Genomic DNA, 22,379 nt, shown 5'->3' with positions numbered 1-22,379 from the left:
CTCTGCTGCTGCTGCTGCTGCTCTGCTGCTGCTGCTATTGCTACTCTGCTGCTGCTGCTCTGCTGCTCTGCTGCTGCTCTGCTGCTGCTGCTGCTGCTACTACTCTGCTGCTACTGCTGCTGCTCTGCTGCTGCTGCTGCTGCTCTGCTGCTGCTGCTACTACTCTGCTGCTACTGCTGCTGCTGCTGCTCTGCTGCTGCTGCTACTACTCTGCTGCTACTGCTGCTGCTGCTGCTCTGCTGCTGCTGCTACTACTCTGCTGCTACTGCTGCTGCTCTGCTGCTGCTGCTGCTACTCTGCTGCTGCTGCTGCTCTGCTGCTGCTGCTGCTGCTCTGCTGCTGCTGCTACTACTCTGCTGCTACTGCTGCTGCTGCTGCTCTGCTGCTGCTGCTACTACTCTGCTGCTACTGCTGCTGCTCTGCTGCTGCTGCTGCTACTCTGCTGCTGCTGCTGCTCTGCTGCTGCTGCTGCTGCTCTGCTGCTGCTGCTACTACTCTGCTGCTGCTGCTGCTGCTACTGCTGCTGCTCTGCTGCTGCTGCTGCTGCTGCTCTGCTGCTGCTGCTGCTGCTCTGCTGCTGCTGCTACTACTCTGCTGCTACTGCTGCTGCTGCTCTGCTGCTGCTGCTGCTACTCTGCTGCTGCTGCTGCTGCTGCTGCTGCTACTCTGCTGCTACTGCTGCTACTGCTGCTGCTGCTGCTGCTACTCTGCTGCTGCTGCTACTGCTGCTGCTCTGCTGCTGCTGCTACTCTGCTGCTGCTGCTACTGCTGCTGCTCTGCTGCTGCTGCTGCTGCTACTGCTGCTGCTGCTGCTACTCTGCTGCTGCTGCTACTGCTCTGCTGCTGCTACTGCTGCTGCTCTGCTGCTGCTGCTGCTACTCTGCTGCTGCTGCTACTGCTCTGCTGCTGCTGCTGCTCCGGTCTAATACCGTTATTCACAGAGGCAGTACATTCAGAGAAGCTGACCTGATCACTGTGTCACTGAGCATAATTAGGGAGGAGGACTCCAGCCAGATGACTGTAATTACTCTGAGGATGAACATGCTTTTAATTGGGATTATCAAATTAGACCACGACAACAAATAACCCGGAGGTGCGCAAGGCACCGTGTGTGGTGATGATGATGATGATGACTCCAATGATGGGGACTGATTGACACGGTGTATCACCATGTAGGGATGAGGAGTCACACTCTGAGGTCATCAGGCTAAATACAAGCAAACAGCAGCATTTCTACAGCAACAAACTCTGTAAAGATTATTCTCTGTTTCGGGGTTCCAGATCCTCCATGAAACTATCTACTTCTTCTTACCTTCTGGTGACTTTCTGCAGCCATGTTGTTTTGACTTTAGTTTGATCCCAGAAGACATTTGAACACCTTCGCTATAAGTTCTATTTTGAAGAGATATGTTGGTCTTCAGTCAACAACTTTCTGTTCGCTGTTGTTGACAAAATATTTCCAAGACCTTGCATAGTTTTCACCGGATGTTCATTCTCCCTGGAGCTTTAACTCAGGACATTTTGGAGGCCAAAGGTCACAAGGTGAGGTTACTGTACATCCAAAAGGTCTAAGTTGCTCATTCAATCAGTTGTTCGGTCGGTCGGTCGGTTGGTCGATCAATTAGGTAATTGAATGAGTATTACATATAATTTTGATCAAAATTTCTTAAATCTAATAAACATCTATTGCCGTATCTTCTTCAATGTGTTCTGATGAAACACACTTTTTTTCTTGTGGCTTTTTTTACTGTAAAGAAAACAACTTATGCTTGAGGCCTTCGTCCTGCGATGAATCAGAAAACCTTAAAGAACCTTGAAAGAAAGTCCAAACTTTAATCTTTTTAAAACCTATTGTGCTTATAGATTTAGCTTGTGTTCTAATAAAGTTTTCAAGCTTGATAAGTTATTGAATTTCAATTCACTTACTGTCACACTTTACAACTGCACTTTTCCACCTCTATCCAGACCCTCAAACTAAAACCTGATCCTGAATGGGAATTTAGTTTTCCTAGGAAATAAGTGCAAAGTGTTCATGGCAACGTGCAAAGATAGAGTGAAAGTGAGGTGACCTTCCCCAGGAGGCGTGGCTTCAGTGTTTCCATGGCGATAATCACCGACACTGGTGGAAAAACTACATGACAGGGGAGCATGTTGCTGAAGCTGCGCTTTGTGTGTGTGTGTGTGTGTTTGTGTGTGTGTGTGTGTGTGTGTGTGTGTGTGTGTGTGTGTGTGTGTGTGTGTGTGTGTGTGTGTGTGTGTGTGTGTGTGTGTGTGTGAGAGAGAGCGAGAGAGAGAGAGAGAGAGCGAGAGCGAGAGAGAGAGAGGGAGGGAGGGAGGGAGGGAGAGAGAGAGAGAGAGTTTGTGGAAACATTTGCAAAGCTGCAAACAAAACACTCGGCATTAACTCCTCACAGCTTGAAGTGCTCGTGTTCACGCTGAAACACTTCACCAATTAAACCCCAACAGGCAACATAATGTTCAGTTTACAACAATTCTGATAATGGATTCATGCTGACTGAAAGTCATTCATCAAGCAAAGAAGGCAAACACAAGCTTGTTCAAGCCACTCAGTCATCCTCCAGTCACCCATCCATGGTACAAATCCATTTGTTGTGGATAGTCCACCACAGGACCAACACAGAGACGTTCACTTACCAAGAGAACTCACGTCTCTGGGCCGGGGGCATAAAACCAAAATACCCAGAGGAAACCCACAAACGTTTCCAGAGAAGCCAAAACCAGACTCACACCGATCGCTGGTATCAGTGGAGAGAGCCTGACATGGTTCCTCCAGTATCCATCAGGAGCGCTCCATAGGAGCAACAGTGGGGAATCAGTGGTGAATCAGTGGTGAATCAGTGGTGACTCAGTGATCAATCAGTGATGAATCAGTGGCGAATCAGTGGTGAATCAGTGGCGAATCAGTGGTTAATCAGTGGTTAATCAGTGGTGAATCAGTGGTGAATCAGTGGGGAATCAGTGGTGAATCAGTGGTTAATCAGTGGGGAATCAGTGGTGAATCAGTGGGGAATCAGTGGTGAGTCAGTGATCAATCAGTGGTTAATCAGTGGTGAATCGATCCACTGGAGCTCAGACTGCTGCGGTTCCTGCTGGTTCTGACAGAACACTGTTTGTTCTGTTTGGGTTCAGACAGGAGTTCAGATGATACATTTGAGGCTCGTCGCTGTTATTCTATTTCAGCCAATGTTAAACTCATTTTACAGTTTCTTTATAAACCACATTACAACAAGCTTGCCTCTTTCAGATTAAGAGCCTCCAGTGATGAAAATGATTGTACTTTAAAGAAGCTAGTGACTAGAGAGTACTTGTTAAGACGACTCTTTTATTACAGTTTTTCCATTTGCTAAAACTCGGCTGGTTTTATCAAAATACTTATCACAATTCACAAAACCACCCAAACCGCAAATGACCTCATATATCCTGCAAAAGAAGCAGTGCAAACAGAAGTACATGCAGCATTATCAAAATCAAACTTCTGTACCACAGTGATGCTCACTTCATTCATATCATGTGATATCTGTCAAACCAGCTGCACACTGTTGCACTTAATGGAACGCACTCTCACCTTCAGTATTCTTTGACATTATACTTAATAGTTCAAATTGGAGAAAATCCTTCAGATTGTTCACATGCAGAGTTCTTTGCAGACACACATGCTGTTGATACATGTATTCTTTTCATTTTCCAGTGCATACCTTCCACCGCCATGCTGAAATCAGTCAACATGCTGTTTTCCACCACACTGTAGTGTACTGCAGTCAGTATTGTACTTACATCCACATGTACTCATCTGAGCTCTTTGTTTCTTTCAGAGTTTCTCTCAAAAGTCACATTATAAAGTTGTTTCACTCTGATTGGGTCTGACTTGATAACGTGAGCCGCTGTGGACAGACTGACTGGATGAACGTTGTTTGATATGTTGTTGTCTTGAATGATGTGGCTTTGAGTTGTAATCTGATTTCATTATTCTCCTAATTCAAATTTACAATGACAGTTTGGTGTGTGTGTGTGTGTGTGTGTGTGTGTGTGTGTGTGTGTGTGTGTGTGTGTGTGTGTGTGTGTGTGTGTGTGTGTGTGTGTGTGTGTGTGTGTGTGTGTGTGTGTGTGTGTGTGTGTGTGTGTGTGTGTGTGTGTGTGTGTGTGTGTGTGTGTGTGTGTGTCTTCCTTGTATTTTCTCACCACATTTCTGTTTGGGTGCATTTAGAATAACTTTACTAGAGAAAGTTGAACCTTTAATTTCATGTCAGTCACTCTGGTCTTAGTCAGTAATTGGTGAGATCACTACTAAACCCCGCCTCCTCGGGGCGGCTGTCACTAGTAGAACTACCAGTCTAAAAATGTACTCAAGTAATAGTAAAACCCATCTCATATTAAATGTACTGAGAGTAAAAGTTACATTTCTGACAGTGGGGAGAACGGTCTCAGGAGCACAGGAAAGACAATGGGATATAAATCTGGAAGTAGTTGTTTTTAATGAAAGAAACAACTTTACAAATTAAATTGCAACGGCAGTGAAACTGTGAATCTAGAAGTGAAAAGTGTTCCTGGTCACCAGTGCTGTTACTTTAACTGAAAGACCCAAAGAAGACCAACCTCCAGTGTCAGGTACCACCACTGTGGTTCTGTCACACAACTCTGGTATTCTTTCATATGAAACTGCTCCACCTGCCAAAGAGTAGTGGGTTACCCGTTATTGTGGATTATATTAGTGTGTTGTAGTGTTGTTTGTGTTTTGGTGGTTTAGTTACTCTGGTTAGTTGGTTGATTTAGTTTGCTTAAGATTAGTAATGCTATTATTGCAACTGTGAGTGAAAAGTGTTGTGTGTTTAATCTCCTCCTGCCACAGTGTTCCTGTTTGGACATGTCACATTAAAAGCCTCTGATATTAACAGTTGGTATTAAAGGAAGTACTGATTCCCAGACGAAGGTCTTCCATGGTGCTCAACACAGAAACATGTCCAGAGCACCATTCTCTTAATCCACTCATTAGTGTTTTCATTTGTGCTCAGTAACAGGTACAACTGAGATTGTACTGCACTACACTACTTTTAGTGAAAGTACTAAGTTTCAAAATGACTGAAGTACAAGTACACAAAAAGACAATGCAATTACAGTAATGCGAGTAAATGAATTTCCTTACTTACTTCTGTTATAATTACTTTGGCCACTAGAGGGCAGACTGTATGAACGGTCGGATTTACGACCTAAAAAACAGCCAGTTGATTCTTCCTGTTTGGAAAGTTTGTCAAATGAACTTTGCATTGCTTGAGTTTATCTTGACTGGACGACATGCTGACTTGTGTTTGAGGTTTGTGTTCATCTCAATTTGTTTTAACAGGCAGGAAGTGAAACGTACAGTTTGTAAGATGAAAGTCTTTGTTGGCGAGGGTTAGGGTCAGTCTTGAGTCTTGATCCACAGCTGGTGATGTGAGTGGGAAGCAAAGAAGGAATTCATCTCTAACCAAATATATATTTAAGAAATCACTAATTATTGAATAATATACTTGCTCATTCTACTCTCTTGTTAACACTGGAGTTATTCTGAACTATGCAGGGACTTTGAGGGGTTTTGTCTGTTTGCCTCTGCTGAGTATTATTATCACAAACCAGGCAGCCTATCATGAAGCTGCATTCTGGAGTTTTACTTGCACTGTTGGGAGTCTGCCAGGGATGGGATCTTCTTTTCATGTTTCCTGGTTCTGTGAGTCGTTGTTGCAGGCAAATATAAAAAGAACTGAAAGGAATCAATTCAATCGAGGATCTAATGAACACAATGAAAATGAGAGATTCAAAATGAAAAAAAAGTCATTTGAACTACAGGCAATGAATTTGCAAGGATCGTCTGAATGGCGTTAATGCCACAGAGGAAACAATGAGAGATGTGCATGAGACTGTTCCGTTGTGGTCTTCCTACATGTAGAAGGCTGGAAGCAGCAGGTACAGGCAGTACTGAGCATAATGAGAGTACTTACGTACTTATGTAATTACCTGCAGCTTCTTCTGGTGCATCTCATGTACAGTACGGTGTGTGGGCTGCAGCATGCATACCCTTTAAGAGGCGCGCCGCAGCTCGCCGTGCCTGTAATTGGTGTAATGGAGGAGCGCAGAGCTAACGGCTCCCCAGCTGCATTAGTACTTCAGCCTCCCTCAGATCCAGAGCGCCGGCGGTGAGCCTCGGACTCAGCTCTGAGTGGTGCTGGCTGCTGCTGCTACTGCTGCTGCTGCTGCTCTCTTGCTACTGCCGCTGCTGCTGCTGCTGCTGCTGCTGCTGCTGCTGCTGCTGCTGCTGCTGCTGCTGCTGCTGCTGCTGCTGCTGCTGCTGCTGCTGCTCTCTTGCTACTGCTGCTGCTGCTGCTGCTGCTGCTGCTCTCTTGCTACTGCTGCTGCTGCTGCTGCTGCTGCTGCTCTCTTGCTACTGCTGCTGCTGCTGCTGCTGCTGCTGCTGCTGCTGCTACTCTGCTGCTCTCTTGCTGCTGCTGCTGCTGCTGCTGCTGCTACTGCTCTCTTGCTGCTGCTGCTGCTGCTCATCACCAACACGCCACGCTTTTCATCTGCAACCTGCTCACAAAGTGTGAGCAGGTTGCCAACAAGGTTGTCAGTTTGAAAAGAGCTGCCGTCAACAACTGAGCCGGCGAGGAGGGAAAAACATGATCCCAGATTCTTTTGCATCCATCAGCACTTTTAATGAGAAGTCCTCCATAACCACCTCTTTTGTGGTGTGTGTGTGTGTGTGTGTGTGTGTGTGTGTGTGTGTGTGTGTGTGTGTGTGTGTGTGTGTGTGTGTGTGTGTGTTCCTTGTATTTTCCCCTCCACTGCAGTGAAGCATCGGAGGTTCCAGGGAACCAAACGTACATTCCAGGGTTGAAATAGCAGGTTTCGATGGCTCTGAACCTCGCAACCACATCTGGGGACATTATTCTAGGACGGCAGGTCATTATCCTGGGAAACCAACTGAGAAATGTTTGGTGGACATAAGTAAACTGTACAACAACAGTCGGAGCAGAAAGTACTCCAGCAGCCACTTTGGGTTGGTAGTTCCACGCCCCGCTCAGATCATTGCTTCAGCTGTCTGAGAGACCACGGGGAGTTCGAACAAAGCTTCAGCCAGAGAAATGGCTTGACATTGCTGAGTCATTTCCACTTTTCATCCGCAGGAGCTAAATCAGACACAGTTGTGACATTTAGGGTGACGAGCCACGTCGTCAGCTAAAAACACTTTGCGCCGCTGGTGGTTGATCGGCCTGGCTTCCAGATCGTCTCGTCTGTCGATGTCTTCCAGATGTTATTCAGACTCTTAGTATGAAAATATAAGATTTAACAAGACTGAAACAGTCATGTGAGGTTATCGTCTCAGAGCTTGTGGCAAGGCTGAGGAAAGGAGAGGCTAAAGCAGAAGAGCTCCGACCAGCACGTTGTCATTACACTTTTCCTCTGTTGATGAGACACTGTTCCTGAAAAATAGCACACATTTCCCCAAACGCTGCACCCTATTTTCTTTATTAGGACACAATTCGTAAAGCTCTGCACACTGGTGTCAAAAGTGCACTTTATTGTCAAAATTTTAACTTTGTTTTTAAAATTAGCACACGCAAAGCAGAAGTAGGACACTGCACTGCTAAATACAAAACACTCACTGTGTTTTCACATGAAGTAAAAAAAAAAGTACTGCTGTCAAAAATAACACGTTCATTTAATTAATTGATTTGAAACGTTTAATTAAAAAAAAACTGTAACGTAATTAACTTAGTCTTGTTTACTTCCGTTTTTTCTTTTGTTTTTTCCTCCCTTACCGGAGCAGCAGCATGAGCAGCGTCTCTGGCTGCAGCATTGTGACTCCAGAGCAGCAAAGTATCGAGTGGAATCATATTAAGGCAGAAAGTTTCACTTTAAAAAGTTTCCAGACGGCTGATTGAGAAAGTAAAAGTCATTAGTTTTACTTTGTAAAGCTGAATTTAACGACCACAGAAGTAATTCTGCAGCAAAACAGTAGGTTGCCATGTTGGCTGACCAGGAGCCACCAAACTGCTAAAGCTGGAGGAAATACTGCTAAAATATTAATTTATCCTCTTTCTCTCTTTCCCTGGCTCTCCTGTACAGTGTGTGTGTGTGTGTGTGTGTGTGTGTGTGTGTGTGTGTGTGTGTGTGTGTGTGTGTGTGTGTGTGTGTGTGTGTGTGTGTGTGTGTGTATTACAGTATATTATTGCCTTTGTTCATGTAATAAATCCTCAAAGTGGTGGAGCTGCACTCTTACTGAACCCAGACTAATGTTAGAGGTTTATTGATTTATTAGTTGTGTTTTTATTACTTTGCTGATCTTAGAGAGAAACAGTTTGAATTTAAATGTTGTCTCATTGTGTTGAGTCGACATTAATTTTGTGGTTTACCCTGAATAAATATGCATTACAAGCTTTACTCTTCAGTAGAAGAACAATGTGATTAATCACAATTAATTACAGAAAATAGTTAATTGATTGACAGCACTAGAAAATGATTTGCAGTGCCTGACTGTGTATTACAAATAGATATAATGTTAGACAAATAAATACAGCAGTGTATTGTGCACAGTACAGTATGCCAATATTTACACCACGTCTGCACCAGTTCTTTCAGCCTGGTCACACCACAGGACCTCGTCATCACAAGCTGTGTTTTCTCTGGTCAGGCAACCTGGAAAGAAAGACGAGTGTGTCTGATCCATCCTGACATGCATCAACAGAAACACCATCACAGGCCAACACCATGATTGCAAGAGATTTTTCCAAATATATATCTGCCGCTCATATACCTTCCTCCTCCATGTAGAGAAGAATTCCTCTAGAGCAGGGGTTGGTAATCCTGGTCCTGGAGGGCCGCAGCCCTGCATGTTTTCCAGGTCTCCCTGCTCAAACACAGAGTTCTCAGGAGGCTCTGCAGAAAGCTGGATACTGAGCCAGTCATTGCTGTCAGCTGTGTTGGTGTGAGGACACATTGAAACCCTGCAGGACCAGGAACGCCACCCCTGATCTAAAGGATTCAGAAAGGGAGAACATGGCAGCAGAACATCAGGTCCCTCTGTGTATCTGCTCAGGTTGGTGCTTCTTTCATTGTCATTCCATGAATCAGCACATTATCAATGGCAGTGGCACGAGTCTCATCTGGAATTGTGTTTATTTGCATTGGTCTTTGTCTCCGTCTTGGTCTTGGTCTTTGTCTGGGTCGTGGTCCAGGACCAGGTGCAAGGGCCGGGTCAGGTTCTAGACCATGCGTATGGGAAGGTCCAGGTTCTGGTTCTGGCCATGGTCTAGGTTGTCCACGTCCACTTCCACGTCCTCTTCTTCCACCATGACTCCTCTGACATCCATTCTGACCAGCTGATGCAGTTCCCAGCAGGTTGTATAGTTGCAGTTCATTGGTTAAAAAGTGTTTTCAGTTTTGACCTGTTTTGTCTTAATCGTGACAGTTCTGTTGGAACAGAGTCCGAATTCTGCCTCCTAGTGCTCACTTTTTGAAAAATGTGTGCTATGATTGAAAAGTGTGTTCAAATGAGCAAAAACTGTGTTCAGTGTTTTGCAAAAAGAGTTTTGGAAACTATATGTGAACCATGACTCGTGTTGAATGTTTTGCCACCAGAGTCCTGTTATTGAGAAATGTGTACAGTCAGTTGGTGGCTGTGTGCAGAGGAATTTAGTGTCTTATCGATGGAGAAAAACTGTAATAGTTAGAAGCTGGAGGAGATCCAGGCCGAGTCGGGATCAGAAGAGCAACATGTGGAAGTCAGAGGAAGATTTCAGATTTTTTGTGGATGATGTTGACTTGGCAGCCTCCAGTGTGCACTGAGCAGGCCAGGCTGAGTGGACAGTGGTTGGTTTGAGGATCAGTGGCTCCCAGCTTGACTCTATTGTTCTGTCGTAGAAATACGGGGCAAACACGCCTCCAAGGTTGAGCTTTACGGTCTCATTGAACTGTAGTTATAGTTATCACTTATTGCCTCCAGAATTATAAAAAAACAAAACTGTTTTCCATCAACCACCTGACTTTAATCATCTTGGCCTAAAATACTGCCTTGTGTCTGTTTGTACCTTGAGGAAATGCCAAATAGCAATGGAACAGATCATTAGTAGCACAAAAACTAAATGTTTGTCCTGAAAAGTCCCTGGAATTCATGCACACTTTATTGAGAACATCTAATTGACATCTGCAAAATGACTCATGAGTTCAGGTTTAGAATATTGATTGTAGATGTAGAGGCGAACATCTCTATCTGCTTTTCATTTGGAAATGACGTAACTCCAGAGTGTTAGTCCATGTAGTGGTCTATAGAGGATACCAATACACATTTACTCATTGAGTCAACCATAAACAGTGTATGTGCAGAACAGTCACAGCTGGACGGACTTTTCCTGACACTCCCAGCTCATCACCACAGAGTTAACTCACCACCGAGTTAACTCACCACCGAGTTAACTCACCCCAGAGTTATCTCACCACTGAGTTAACTCACCACCGAGTTAACTCACCACAGAGTTAACTCACCACAGAGTTAACTCACCCCAGAGTTATCTCACCACTGAGTTAACTCACTACAGAGTTATCTCACCCACCACTGAGTTAACTCACCACAGAGTTATCTCACCACTGAGTTATCTCACCACCAAATTATTTCATTACTGAATTAACTCATCACCAATTAAACTCACTGTCACGTTAAATCACCACCAAGGTATCTCATTACTGAGTTAACTCATCACATAGTTAACTCATTACCAAGTTAACTCACCACTAAGTTATCTCATTATTGAGTTAACTCACCACTGAGTTATCTCATTAATGATTTAACTCATCACTGAGTTATCTCACCACCAAGTTATTTAATTACTGAGTTATCTCATCAGAGTTATCTCAACACCGCGTTATCTCACCACTGAGTTATCTCATTACTGATTTAACTCATCACTGAGTTATCTCACCACCAAGTTATTTAATTACTGAGTTATCTCATCAGAGTTATCTCAACACCGCGTTATCTCACCACTGAGTTATCTCATTACTGATTTAACTCATCACTGAGTTATCTCACCACCAAGTTATTTCATTTCTGAGTTACCTCATAACCAAGTAAACTCACCATCACGTTAAATCACCACCGAGTTATTTCACCACTGAGTTAGTTCATCACCAAGTTAACTCACCACCAAGTTATTTCATTACTGAGTTAACTCATCACTGCATTATCTCACCACCGAGTTATCTCACCTCCGAGTTATCTCTTCAGTTCACCATCTATTTAACCCATCACTGACTTATCTGACCACCCAGTTAACTCACCATCAAGTTATCCCACCACTGAGGTATCTAACCACCGAGTTATCTCATCCAATAAAGGATGGCTTCACCAAGGACTTCTATTTTACATAGAAACTCTGACTTGCTTCATTTACATTGGAGACGTTTCCTTATGATGACACGATGTCGTCACTGGGTTCTGGTTTGACTTCTGTGTTGTCAGAGTTTTGTATCTTAATGAAACTACCGCTCAAAACAAAAGATTACTCTAAACTGGTGTCATGTGTTTCTCAAGTAATATCAAGCAGTATGTTCTGTTTCACGGTGAAATCAGTAACCTGGAATTGGACTTAAAACAAGAAGCTGCACTGTGTTATTGAAACAGTCTTGTAGATATAAGATGGGAAACCAGTGAGGTAACACCTGCTGAAGCTGCTGCTCCTCTGGGGGGAGGAGCTGGGAGGAATCTAACCCAGCTCCTCCATGCTGTAATCTCGCTGTGTCCACACTGGCTTGTAATACATACTGAATTAGCATCATCTGTGATTCACACTGCATCAGGTAAATATATATATAAGATAGAAAAAGGTTTGAATAATTATTTTTGACAGCATGTGCCAATATAATTTGAAGTAGTTGGAAGGTTACAGAGCTTTCTTTCACTGCATTTCCCACCCTGTCTTTTTCTATTTACACTGAGAGAAAACTTTAGTTTCACAAGTTGGGAGCTCCTCGTCCTTTACCTGCTCCAACCTGCTTATTTCCACACCATTCCTGACATCCCAAGGCTCTGGAATGAGGGGAACCTCACACTCACATGCAGGAAAAAGGCTTCTGTTATGACAAGTCAGAGGAGACATCTCAGCAGCTCTTCCTCATTCATTGTCGCACTTCTCCTCTCAATGGAGCATTTTCTGACACACAAGTGTGAGTCACTGAGTGCTTCCTTTGGTTTGCTTGGTTATTTGGTCATTAGCAACACAAGGAAGCTGCAATTTCCCTTAAATTTCTGGCAAAACGTGCATCAAAATAACAGCGAAAATTCACTGAGCCAGCATTTCCTTCCAAACCCAATGAGTCAGGAGCTCAGGCCTCGCAGCACTAACTTTACCAGCAGTTCAGATGTTTTCTTTCCAGTCAGAAGGAGGCAGGAGCTGATTATAGCAGCTCCACGGAGGACGAGAGCCCTCCATGTTTGTCTGATGATTCAACTCAACTCAAAGAAGACAGGAACACTGACGCGAGGTTTTCTGGGGAAATCGCTTTTGGGGTCCAGCTCATGTATTTAAGTATTTAATTCTGGAGAATACTTCTCTTATATGATGCAATGTCGTAAAGCTGGTCTTTATTTATTATCCATTGCTGTTGGAGGCTTGAAGAGCGTAGCTGCTCTACACCTGACTTCATCTACATTAGAGTTGTGGACTTTTTTCTGCAAAGTAATCATCGGTTGTTGATAGAACTCCACACTGACAGAGACGTACTGTAAATCAATCATAGTAATACTGAGATGGGGTTTATTATTGGCTTGACGTGATGAAACGTCTGAATGCCTCTTCTAGCAGATTTACTTTGTTCCTATTGGTTCCAGTCTGTCCATAGTTTCTGTTACGATTTGTTGACGCAGTGTCTCCTGTGGGGGCGATGTTGTGAGGGTTTCTGCAGCTGAAGCACATTTAGAGGAAGACATTTTGGTTTCAGATTAAACAAAGTACATGTTTAGGAAACACGGCCAGCTTGTTGGATGTGTGTGTGTGGGGGTTATGTCAGCCCCACGGTATGCGCTCTATCTGGGCCCGGCTGTAAGCTGACCCCCCTCTGTTGTGCTTCTATTTCCAGGGCGTGAGCGGAATGTCCGTGGATGAGAAGCCTGAAGCCCCCATGTACGTGTATGAGTCGACGGTTCATTGTACCAATATCCTCCTCTGCCTCAACGACCAGCGGAAGCAGGATATCCTGTGCGATGTGACTGTCCTGGTGGAGGGAAAGGAGTTCCGAGGGCACCGGGCCGTTCTGGCCGCCTGCAGCGAGTACTTCCTCCAGGCGCTGGTGGCCCAGGCGGAGAATGGCTTGGTCGTCAGCCTTCCTGAAGAGGTAGGTGCACCCAAACGCAACTCCCACCGTCCCGGGGAAGGTGACTTAAGGTCAGCATGAGAGGAAATCTGCAAGGAAGCATCACTGAACAGAGTCTGCACTTCAACCCGCTCCCCCCACAGGCAACAACACGTCATGACATGAGAACTGAAGAGTCAGGTGGACTGAGGAATCGACCTCTCTGTACTCATTTACACTTAATGATGAAGGTCATGCAACATTTTCAGTCCTTAAGATTAAAGCCAATATCATTGGTCTGTGGGTTCACATGGGAACGACTGATCCAGATGTGGATTGTCCAAAAGCTACAAAAAAAGGTATGAATATAAACTCAGATTTTACCTTAAGAAGCCCAGAGTGATACAAACCCTCTCACCCTGAGATTCCTGAATTCATTTACGGTTTCACTTTTTAAGCCTTTCATTCTTGAATGAAGCTTTACAGTATTGAGATGAAAGTGATGATGCATTATCAATTTAACACTGATTATTAAATCAAATAAGCATTTTCTTCAAGCCAGGTTTAAAAAAATATATACCAAGAAATGATGTGAAAAAAGAAGTTTAGAAATCATCATAAAACATGCAAGTGTAAAAACAAAAGCTTTACAATTAAGTCAAAATGATGCAATAAGAGAAGATTAAATATTGAGTAACAGTTGATAACTACTCAGATTCAAAGACAAAATTCATTTGAAAATTAAGATAAAATGTCAACAATAAACATGAAACGATGAGAATTGATCGTATTTTCAAGCAAACCTGCAAGAAGGAAACTGAATTTGAAAGCAAAGACTTCTTGAGAATGAAGTAAAATAGTGAGATTAGATACAACAAGCAGAAGTAAGAGTATGTAACGGTGAACCTGAACAGTGAAGAGTACACCCAACATGCCAGAAGAAACTCAAAACTAGAAACATCCAAAAACAGCAAACCTGAAACATCAAAATCTAAATGTTTAGAGAAAACCCAAAGTATGGAGACCAAAACCTGAGAATCCCGTTAAAACAGGAGTAATGTTAATAATCACCACAAAACTGCAAACCACAAAAATAAGGTGTTTTTCTCAACAACGTCCAGGTATTTTCTTGAACTTTTCCTGATCATAAAAATACGGATCGTGTGAATCAATGAACAGAACACAGAATTCATAGTGTGAAGATGGTGACGAGTACTTTCATGGAAACCAGTGTGATGTTCTTCATCCTGCTACAAAAGGATCCATGTATTTCCTCCAAACTGGCTTGAAGGAGCAGAACAGAGGTTTTGGTGTTCTTGTGCTTAACGATACTTCACCCTGGAGATAAAGCTCCAGTCCTCCACTGCCACTCTCACAATCATTTTGTAGATTTTTTTCAGTGTAATTCTTGAGTAGTTTTCCTCCTGTTGTTCCTTCCCATGTTTTAATTAGATTCCGTGCTGGCGGCAGGATAAAGATTCAGGCGGAGGTGTGACAAAGTGTATTATTGAGCCTGTAAGAGCTCCCGATGCTAATTAGCACCTGTCAGCCTCCGCCAACCACAACGCCGCCGCCGCCACCGCCACCGCCACCGCCAGCCTTGTAGCACTTCTGCTGGTGAGATTAACGCCACCTAAGCTCGTTGGGTTCAGCACCACTACCCCCCCACCCCCACCCCCACCCCCCCACACCACCCAGTCCCCCCCTGCTCCTGCTCATCTCAGCTCTCACACTGTCGCATTAAACTGATCCACTTCGAGAGCGCCGCCACGAAAGCCCCCCCCCCCACACACACACACACACACACACAGTATTGATGTCACACAGACATATTCCGACATACATGTGCGGCTGTGAAAACTGGGACACATCCCACATGTGCTGCGGCGAGCGGCGGCTCCACGCCGGGGCCGCCACGCATTAATAAAGCAGCCTGTCAAACAACTTTGTCACCGCGCTCAGTGAAAAAGACAGTCGGCGTTCGATGGCCGTCTGATTTGCACTCCTGAACTGAGAGAACGACTGCAAGGACGACTGGCCGCCCTTTCACTCAGGAGCGGCTGCATGAATAAAGCATGAGCTGCTGTGTGCTTCAGGTGTGAGACGGAGAGGCAGCAGCCTCTTGCCTTGGCCGTCTGTCTCTTTAATGCACCAGTGAGACACACTTAGTCCCACTGAGGTCTTAACGGAGCCTGCTTCCCTTTGTCCATCCTGCCTTCATGTGACAACACAACGTGTTTTCATCGTTTTTAACTCAAATGAGATTTCCTCTCTTCCGTCGCGATGATCAAACTATAAGTATAAACAGATCAAATTATATATTTACTCACATAACTATATAAATCAATTTATTGTTTTCTTATTACCGAGGCTTTCTGAGGTGTGTTGCAGTAAGATAATGTTGAGATGATGCCAGTGCCGCCATCGCCCTGATTTATTGACACCCTGCATGAAATAAACTGAGTTCCATGTTCACACAATGAGCTTTAGGTACTGACTAACAATCCATTCAGGTTTGGCAGGTTTCAGAAGGTGTTTACACGAGGGTGATCAGCTGGAAACAGTTTAGCTTCCACGTGTGTCTGATTGTGGTCACCGTGAAGGGAACGGGTGGAGCTCTGAGGTATCCAACATGTCGCAGCTTTAAACCACAAAAATCTTAATCTGTCAACTTCCAAAATAAATCTTGGGTGATGTGTCACAAAGTCAAGATTCAAGGAGCAGGACAGAAGGTCAGCCAGCTGAGGAAATGACTCACAATCTAAAGGCACCTTATTATATGTGGAAAAAAGCCAATCAGAAATGATGCATGTGCTCTCAGACACTCAGAGGTTCTGATTGACATGGTACGTTTATCTATCGGCATGAACTCCTCCCACTATTTCATATTCATGAAGGAAAAGCTGCGAAATGGATAGTGTGTGTTATTTTAGGTGTTTGCCAAACTCAGTCTTCAATGCACGTTAGTACCACTGTGTGTGTGTGTGTGTGTGTGTGTGTGTGTGTGTGTGTGTGTGTGTGTGTGTGTGTGTGTGTGTGTGTGTGTGTGTGTGTGTGTGTGTGTGTGTGTGTGTGTGTGTCATATCACACAAACCTTTAGTAGATCAGGCCATTGAGTGAAATATCTTTCTAAACCAACTGAAACTGAGTTCTTGTCTCCTGGGAAGGTTTCCTGTCACATGTTGGATTGTGTCTATGTGCAGCCGCTGACGGCGCTGACGGCGCTGACGGCGCTGACGGCGCTGCAGTCGGTAGGACTGAGGAAGCAGTCTGGTTCTTCCACCACAGACAAGTCAGCCTGCACGTCTTCCTCAGCTAAAGCGTTCACATTTCTGTTCTGTTTTGAGAAACCAAGGCCAACCCCGGAAAATAAATCCATACCAACGTCTGGTGGACATAAGAACACTACTTCACGAGAACGTCCCTTCAGGTCAGGAACAGCTGTTACTGTAACTGCTGTTGGATGTTATTGATGTTAGTTCATTTCATTTGAGCAGTTCTGTCTTCTAAATCCCTTTGAGGAGATCAGCAGGAACATTACATGGGAATCCTAACATTTGGTATCTGGCATGGTTGGACTTTCTCGTGTTTCAAACCTCCAGCGGCTTCAACATCAACACAGAGAGCAGTTTCTCTCCTCTGGAGCTTCACATGGTGGCTAGACCTCCTTAACACTGGCAGTGTGCAATGGTAGAGTTGCAGCTGACCTGTGGCAGTGGTGATGTCCTGTGGCAGTGGGGACGTCCTGTGGCAGTGGTGATGTCCTGTGGCAGTGGGGACGTCCTGTGGCAGTGGTGATGTCCTGTGGCAGTGGGGACGTCCTGTGGCAGTGGTGACGTTCTGTGGCAGTGGTGATGTCCTGTGGCAGTGGGGACAGTGGTGACGTCCTGTGGCAGTGGGGACAGTGGTGACATCCTGTGGCAGTGGTGATGTCCTGTGGCAGTAGTGATGTCCTGTGGCAGTGGGGACAGTGGTGACGTCCTGTGACAGTGGGGACGTCCTGTGGCAGTAGTGATGTCCTGTGGCAGTGGGGACGTCCTGTGGCAGTAGTGATGTCCTGTGGCAGTGGTGATGTCCTGTGGCAGTGGGGACGTCCTGTGGCAGTAGTGATGTCCTGTGGCAGTGGTGATGTCCTGTGGCAGTGGGGACGTCCTGTGGCAGTGGGGACGTCCTGTGGCAGTGGTGATGTCCTGTGGCAGTGGGGACGTCCTGTGGCAGTGGGGATGTCCTGTGGCAGTGGTGACGTCCTGTGGCAGTGGGGACGTCCTGTGGCAGTGGTGACGTTCTGTGGCAGTGGTGATGTCCTGTGGCAGTGGGGACAGTGGTGACGTCCTGTGGCAGTGGGGACAGTGGTGACGTCCTGTGGCAGTGGTGATGTCCTGTGGCAGTAGTGATGTCCTGTGGCAGTGGGGACAGTGGTGACGTCCTGTGACAGTGGGGACGTCCTGTGGCAGTAGTGATGTCCTGTGGCAGTGGGGACGTCCTGTGGCAGTAGTGATGTCCTGTGGCAGTGGTGATGTCCTGTGGCAGTGGGGACGTCCTGTGGCAGTAGTGATGTCCTGTGGCAGTGGTGATGTCCTGTGGCAGTGGGGACGTCCTGTGGCAGTGGGGACGTCCTGTGGCAGTGGTGATGTCCTGTGGCAGTGGGGACGTCCTGTGGCAGTGGGGATGTCCTGTGGCAGTGGTGACGTCCTGTGGCAGTGGTGATGTCCTGTGGCAGTGGGGACGTCCTGTGGCAGTGGGGATGTCCTGTGGCAGTGGTGACGTCCTGTGGCAGTGGTGACGTTCTGTGGCAGTGGTGATGTCCTGTGGCAGTGGGGACAGTGGGGACGTCCTGTGGCAGTGGGGACAGTGGTGATGTCCTGTGGCAGTGGGGACGTCCTGTGGCAGTGGGGATGTCCTGTGGCAGTGGTGACGTCCTGTGGCAGTGGGGATGTCCTGTGGCAGTGGTGATGTCCTGTGGCAGTAGTGATGTCCTGTGGCAGTGGGGACGTCCTGTGGCAGTGGTGATGTCCTGTGGCAGTGGGGACGTCCTGTGGCAGTGGGGATGTCCTGTGGCAGTGGTGACGTCCTGTGGCAGTGGGGATGTCCTGTGGCAGTGGTGATGTCCTGTGGCAGTGGTGATGTCCTTTGGCAGCAGACTGGAATTCATGTTTATAAAGACGGAGCTGCTGGATTGGATTGGATTATATCCCCTGAGGCAATGGCACTGAATTAAGCACCTGTATTCAATATTCAAGACCTGTGGTTCAATGTTTTTGTCTGTACAGTGTACATGAAGTACAGGATATATACCGAAATACTTATTATCCCGCACAGAGGACATTAGTTCTTATGATTTTTACTTCAATTCATATTACTTCGACGACAATGAGTGAAAAACACATTCAGATCTCTATTGTTTCATTATTGCATCGGCTTTTGAAGTGGAAAAGTATTGGAATGTGAGTTGTACTAGTACAACAGTACCACTGTGAATATGCCAATGAACTCTATGGGTCTGATTTACTCAGATCTTTTATGATATGTGCTAAACTGCATGCTCACACAAATAGCCTGCGCTTTCGGTTTAGAAAGAATAACACAATGAGGTAGACCATTGGAATATTGAAATGGAGAGTTTGCAGCACAGAATGATCTACTACAAACAATATTTTGTTTTGGATGAAGCACAAAATGAGATGTGATACCATGGACTTGAGCATGTTGGTAGAAGGAGTGATCAAACCTATCATAGTGTTTCAGCAAAAGAAAACAATAAAAATAAAAATCTGAATTATCAAAATAAAGAAAACAGAAAAATGCAATATGATATTGATTGATAATGTTTTTAATATAATAATAATGCATTGGTTTTATATAGCGCTTTTCTTGACACTCTCCATTATTCATTCCCTCCATACTGGATGGTGGTAAACTCCGTCTGCAGCCACAGCTGCTCTGGAGCAGACTGACGGAGGAGAGGCTGCCATTTTGCGCCATTGGCCCCTCTGACCACCACCAACCACTCACTCTCACACTGCATACACACAGGCAGTTCAGGGTTCAGTGTCTTGCCCAAGGACACTTCGGCATGTAGGCAGGCAGAGATGGGAATTGGACCTGCAACCTTCAGATTGGGAGATGACTGCTCTACCAACCGAGCCATGCCGCCCCATACAGGAATCAATGTCATGTAATCTTCATGTAATGTGGGTCACGTGAGCACCACCTAGGGTCAACTTGTAACGGCTCTTCTTTTCCTCTGCTGGGATTGATTCGAGGTGGGAGGTTCTTTTAAAAGGCTCGGTTCAGATGAACGGGTCGTCCTCCATCTCTCTGACCAACCACAACGGTTTCAGGCGCATCGTCCTCATGATGGAGCCCATCAGCTTGTTTCAGGTTCCCTGTCAGCCTCTGCTTTACGGTCAGTGACTGAAGCCTGCTGACGCATCCTTCCCTCCAGTCTGAGCAGCGTCTTCCCTGTGATGCTGGGGGGGGGGGGGGCAGGTCTGTGTCAGCTCCAGAGCAGCAGCCTTTAGATCCGTCGGCACTCAGCGGACACTCGGCTGTCTGGCCCAGATCGAGTCTTCTATCGACTGAAGGCCGCCACCTTTGTGTAACAAAGGGCAGCTAAGAAGGGCTCGGGTTGCCGCTGGGGAGAGAGGATAGAGGGGGTGGAGGGGGCAGTCCAGATGAAAAGTGAAACAAAGACCTCCTCCCCCCACAACCTTCATCATCCTCTCTTGTGGCCTTGCCGGGCTGTGGAGTAGCCGGGGCTGGTGCGGGTGACTGACATCATCTGTATCTAATGTGATTGTGGGCTCGCACAGGGCCAGCCTGCTTCATCAGGGGCTTTGTTGGCCATCACATCATGGGAACAGAACAATCCGGCTTTATCTGGGAGTGGTGGCGTTGCAGGGGGAAGGGCCGCAGTGTCTCTTCGCATCACATTTCTTCACTGTAAAACAAAGGCAGATAGTATAAGAAGCAGCAGGACTTTTCAAAGAGAGCTGGAGAGGAGACTTTATCACTGTGAGCAAAATCAATTGTTTCCTCATTGTGGAACGATGTGACTCAGTCTGTCACGTCACAGTCTCCTGTCAGCTTGTTGCTACTGAGACAATCCTCAAACACAATGTTCAGGGTTTTTTAAATCTTTATCCAGGGGATGTCAGAGACTTCTGAGAATGTGGAGGATCCTCTGCCATGTTTGCCCTTGCTGACTTGAGCAGTGGAACAAAACATCGTGAGCAGCAGTGTGATTCAGCACAGCACTGGTTCATAGACCTCAAACCACCTCCTGTTTGTCTTTTCTTTCCTGAAGTCATGAGCCAGGGAACACTGCCAGATTTCATGCAGAAAGAAAACCCTGTAGGGAGAGTGTGTCCAGCTGATGGGCCACAAAGGGCCTTGATTGATTTCTGTAACGAGACAAAATATTGATATTGGTGAGTCGACCCTCTAAAAGCTTCCGGCTTTGTTCTGAATATTCTCACATTCACTCATTAATGGCCAGTCTTACCAAGTACTTCTGGGTAAATTCCTTAAATCCAGTGATTTCATCTTATTGTCAGAAGGAGAGGGAAACGGCTTTCCTAAAGCTTCACACAAGCTCAACGTAACCACCTGCCTCTGATTTACTGAGACCTCGTATGAAGCGTATAGGTGTTGTGAATAGATTGCACTTTCAGCTCTAACGCATTTCACAGGGGATAAATTAATAATAATAATAATAATAATAATACCATGAATAGGAGTATTTCACTGAGGGCTTTTCTAGATTAAGTTCTGTTTACATGAGAGTGATCTGCTGGAATCAGTATTGATTGAATGAAGGAACTTATAAAACATATTGGACAGTTACAGCAACTAAATGTCAATGGACTACATTCCCCTGAGCTTTGACTTAGCGATAGAGCTCCCTGATGGTGTTTTTCTTTATTTAAAGCCAAGTTAGAAAATCAGAATAGATTGAAAGAGATACAAAACAGAAATCCCAATACTCCTGTTTGTGTGGTTTCATACTTGGTTCATCACCAACAAACCACCGACAGCAAAATCTATTTAGGTGACCATACATTTTGACAGATTTTATCCAGGCTTGTAGTAAATCCGACATCTAGCACCTTCGCTCCAGTGTGTGCAAATCTATAGACCAGACAACATGGAACAACGAGCCAAAGACACAAACAGGCCTGCTCATGACATTAAGGGTTCTACATGAACACCGGTTTATTATGTCAGGAGAGGTGAGATAGGCAGAGACAGGTGAGACCCAAGGCCGTGCAAGGCACTGTCACTGCAGTTTAGGGGTTCAGTGTCTTGCCCAAGGACACTTTGGCACATAGGCAGGGATGGCAACCTTCCGATTGGGAGACAACCGCTCTCCCAACCGAGCTATGTGAGACGGGCTGGGAGAGACATGCAGGGTGAGACATTAGAAATGTGTGCAGGTAGATCTGCCTCCGGACCATTCCCTGATTTCTGAATATAGATCTTGACCAATAATTCAACTCGTTCTTTCATGTTTTCGTCTTTGATTTTCTTAGAACAAAAACAATCTAATGGGAAAACCAGAAATCCCTGCTGCTCAGAGAAGGAGCTCGACGTGAGGGGAAATGCTAATGCTCTTGTGAAGATTTAGGAGGTATTTAGCGTGACTTGCATCCATCAACTCACCTTGATCACGGGTCAAGAAGCTAATCCCAAGGAGCCTGATTCAGACTGGCCGAGTACCAAGTCCCTGACCAGGAAGACCACACTCCTGCAGCTCAGTGGACAGATGGTGGTAGTCGGGTGCCAGCGAAATGGAGGATAGGAGCTTTAAGAGAAAGCTTTTGAGACTTGGAGTGATGCGCTCACAAGGGCTGGGTGATATGGCCTCAAATCAATATCATGATATATTGAGCAGTTCCCCTCGATAATGATAAATAGACCATAACTCCACTAGATGTGGCAGTTATATTGATAGTATGACTCCCCTGGACCCATTTATTGCCACTTTAAAGGAAAGTAAAGGACTGTAAAGTTTTACACTGTCTGAAAATAAATGAACAAAATGC

The 22,379-nt window shown here is 45.5% G+C and overlaps 1 protein-coding gene across 2 annotated transcripts in view; it reads left to right on the top strand.

Annotated features, from left to right (window-relative positions):
* bach2b (BTB and CNC homology 1, basic leucine zipper transcription factor 2b) overlaps nt 1-22,379 on the top strand; it is a 122,965-nt gene that overhangs the window by 60,248 nt on the left and 40,338 nt on the right. For both annotated transcript variants that reach the window (XM_080490291.1, XM_080490290.1), the window contains exon 2: nt 13,123-13,377. In XM_080490291.1, coding sequence (XP_080346417.1) covers nt 13,135-13,377 — 243 coding nt within the window. In that variant the 5' untranslated portion in view covers nt 13,123-13,134. The remainder of the gene's footprint in view (nt 1-13,122; nt 13,378-22,379) is intronic.

This window comes from Lipophrys pholis, assembly GCF_963383615.2.
Source record: "Lipophrys pholis genome assembly, chromosome: 21".
Classification (NCBI taxonomy): Eukaryota; Metazoa; Chordata; class Actinopteri; order Blenniiformes; family Blenniidae; genus Lipophrys; species Lipophrys pholis.
The sequence above is the reverse complement of the archived record's forward strand: the minus strand, read 5'-3'. Positions and strand labels throughout refer to the sequence as shown.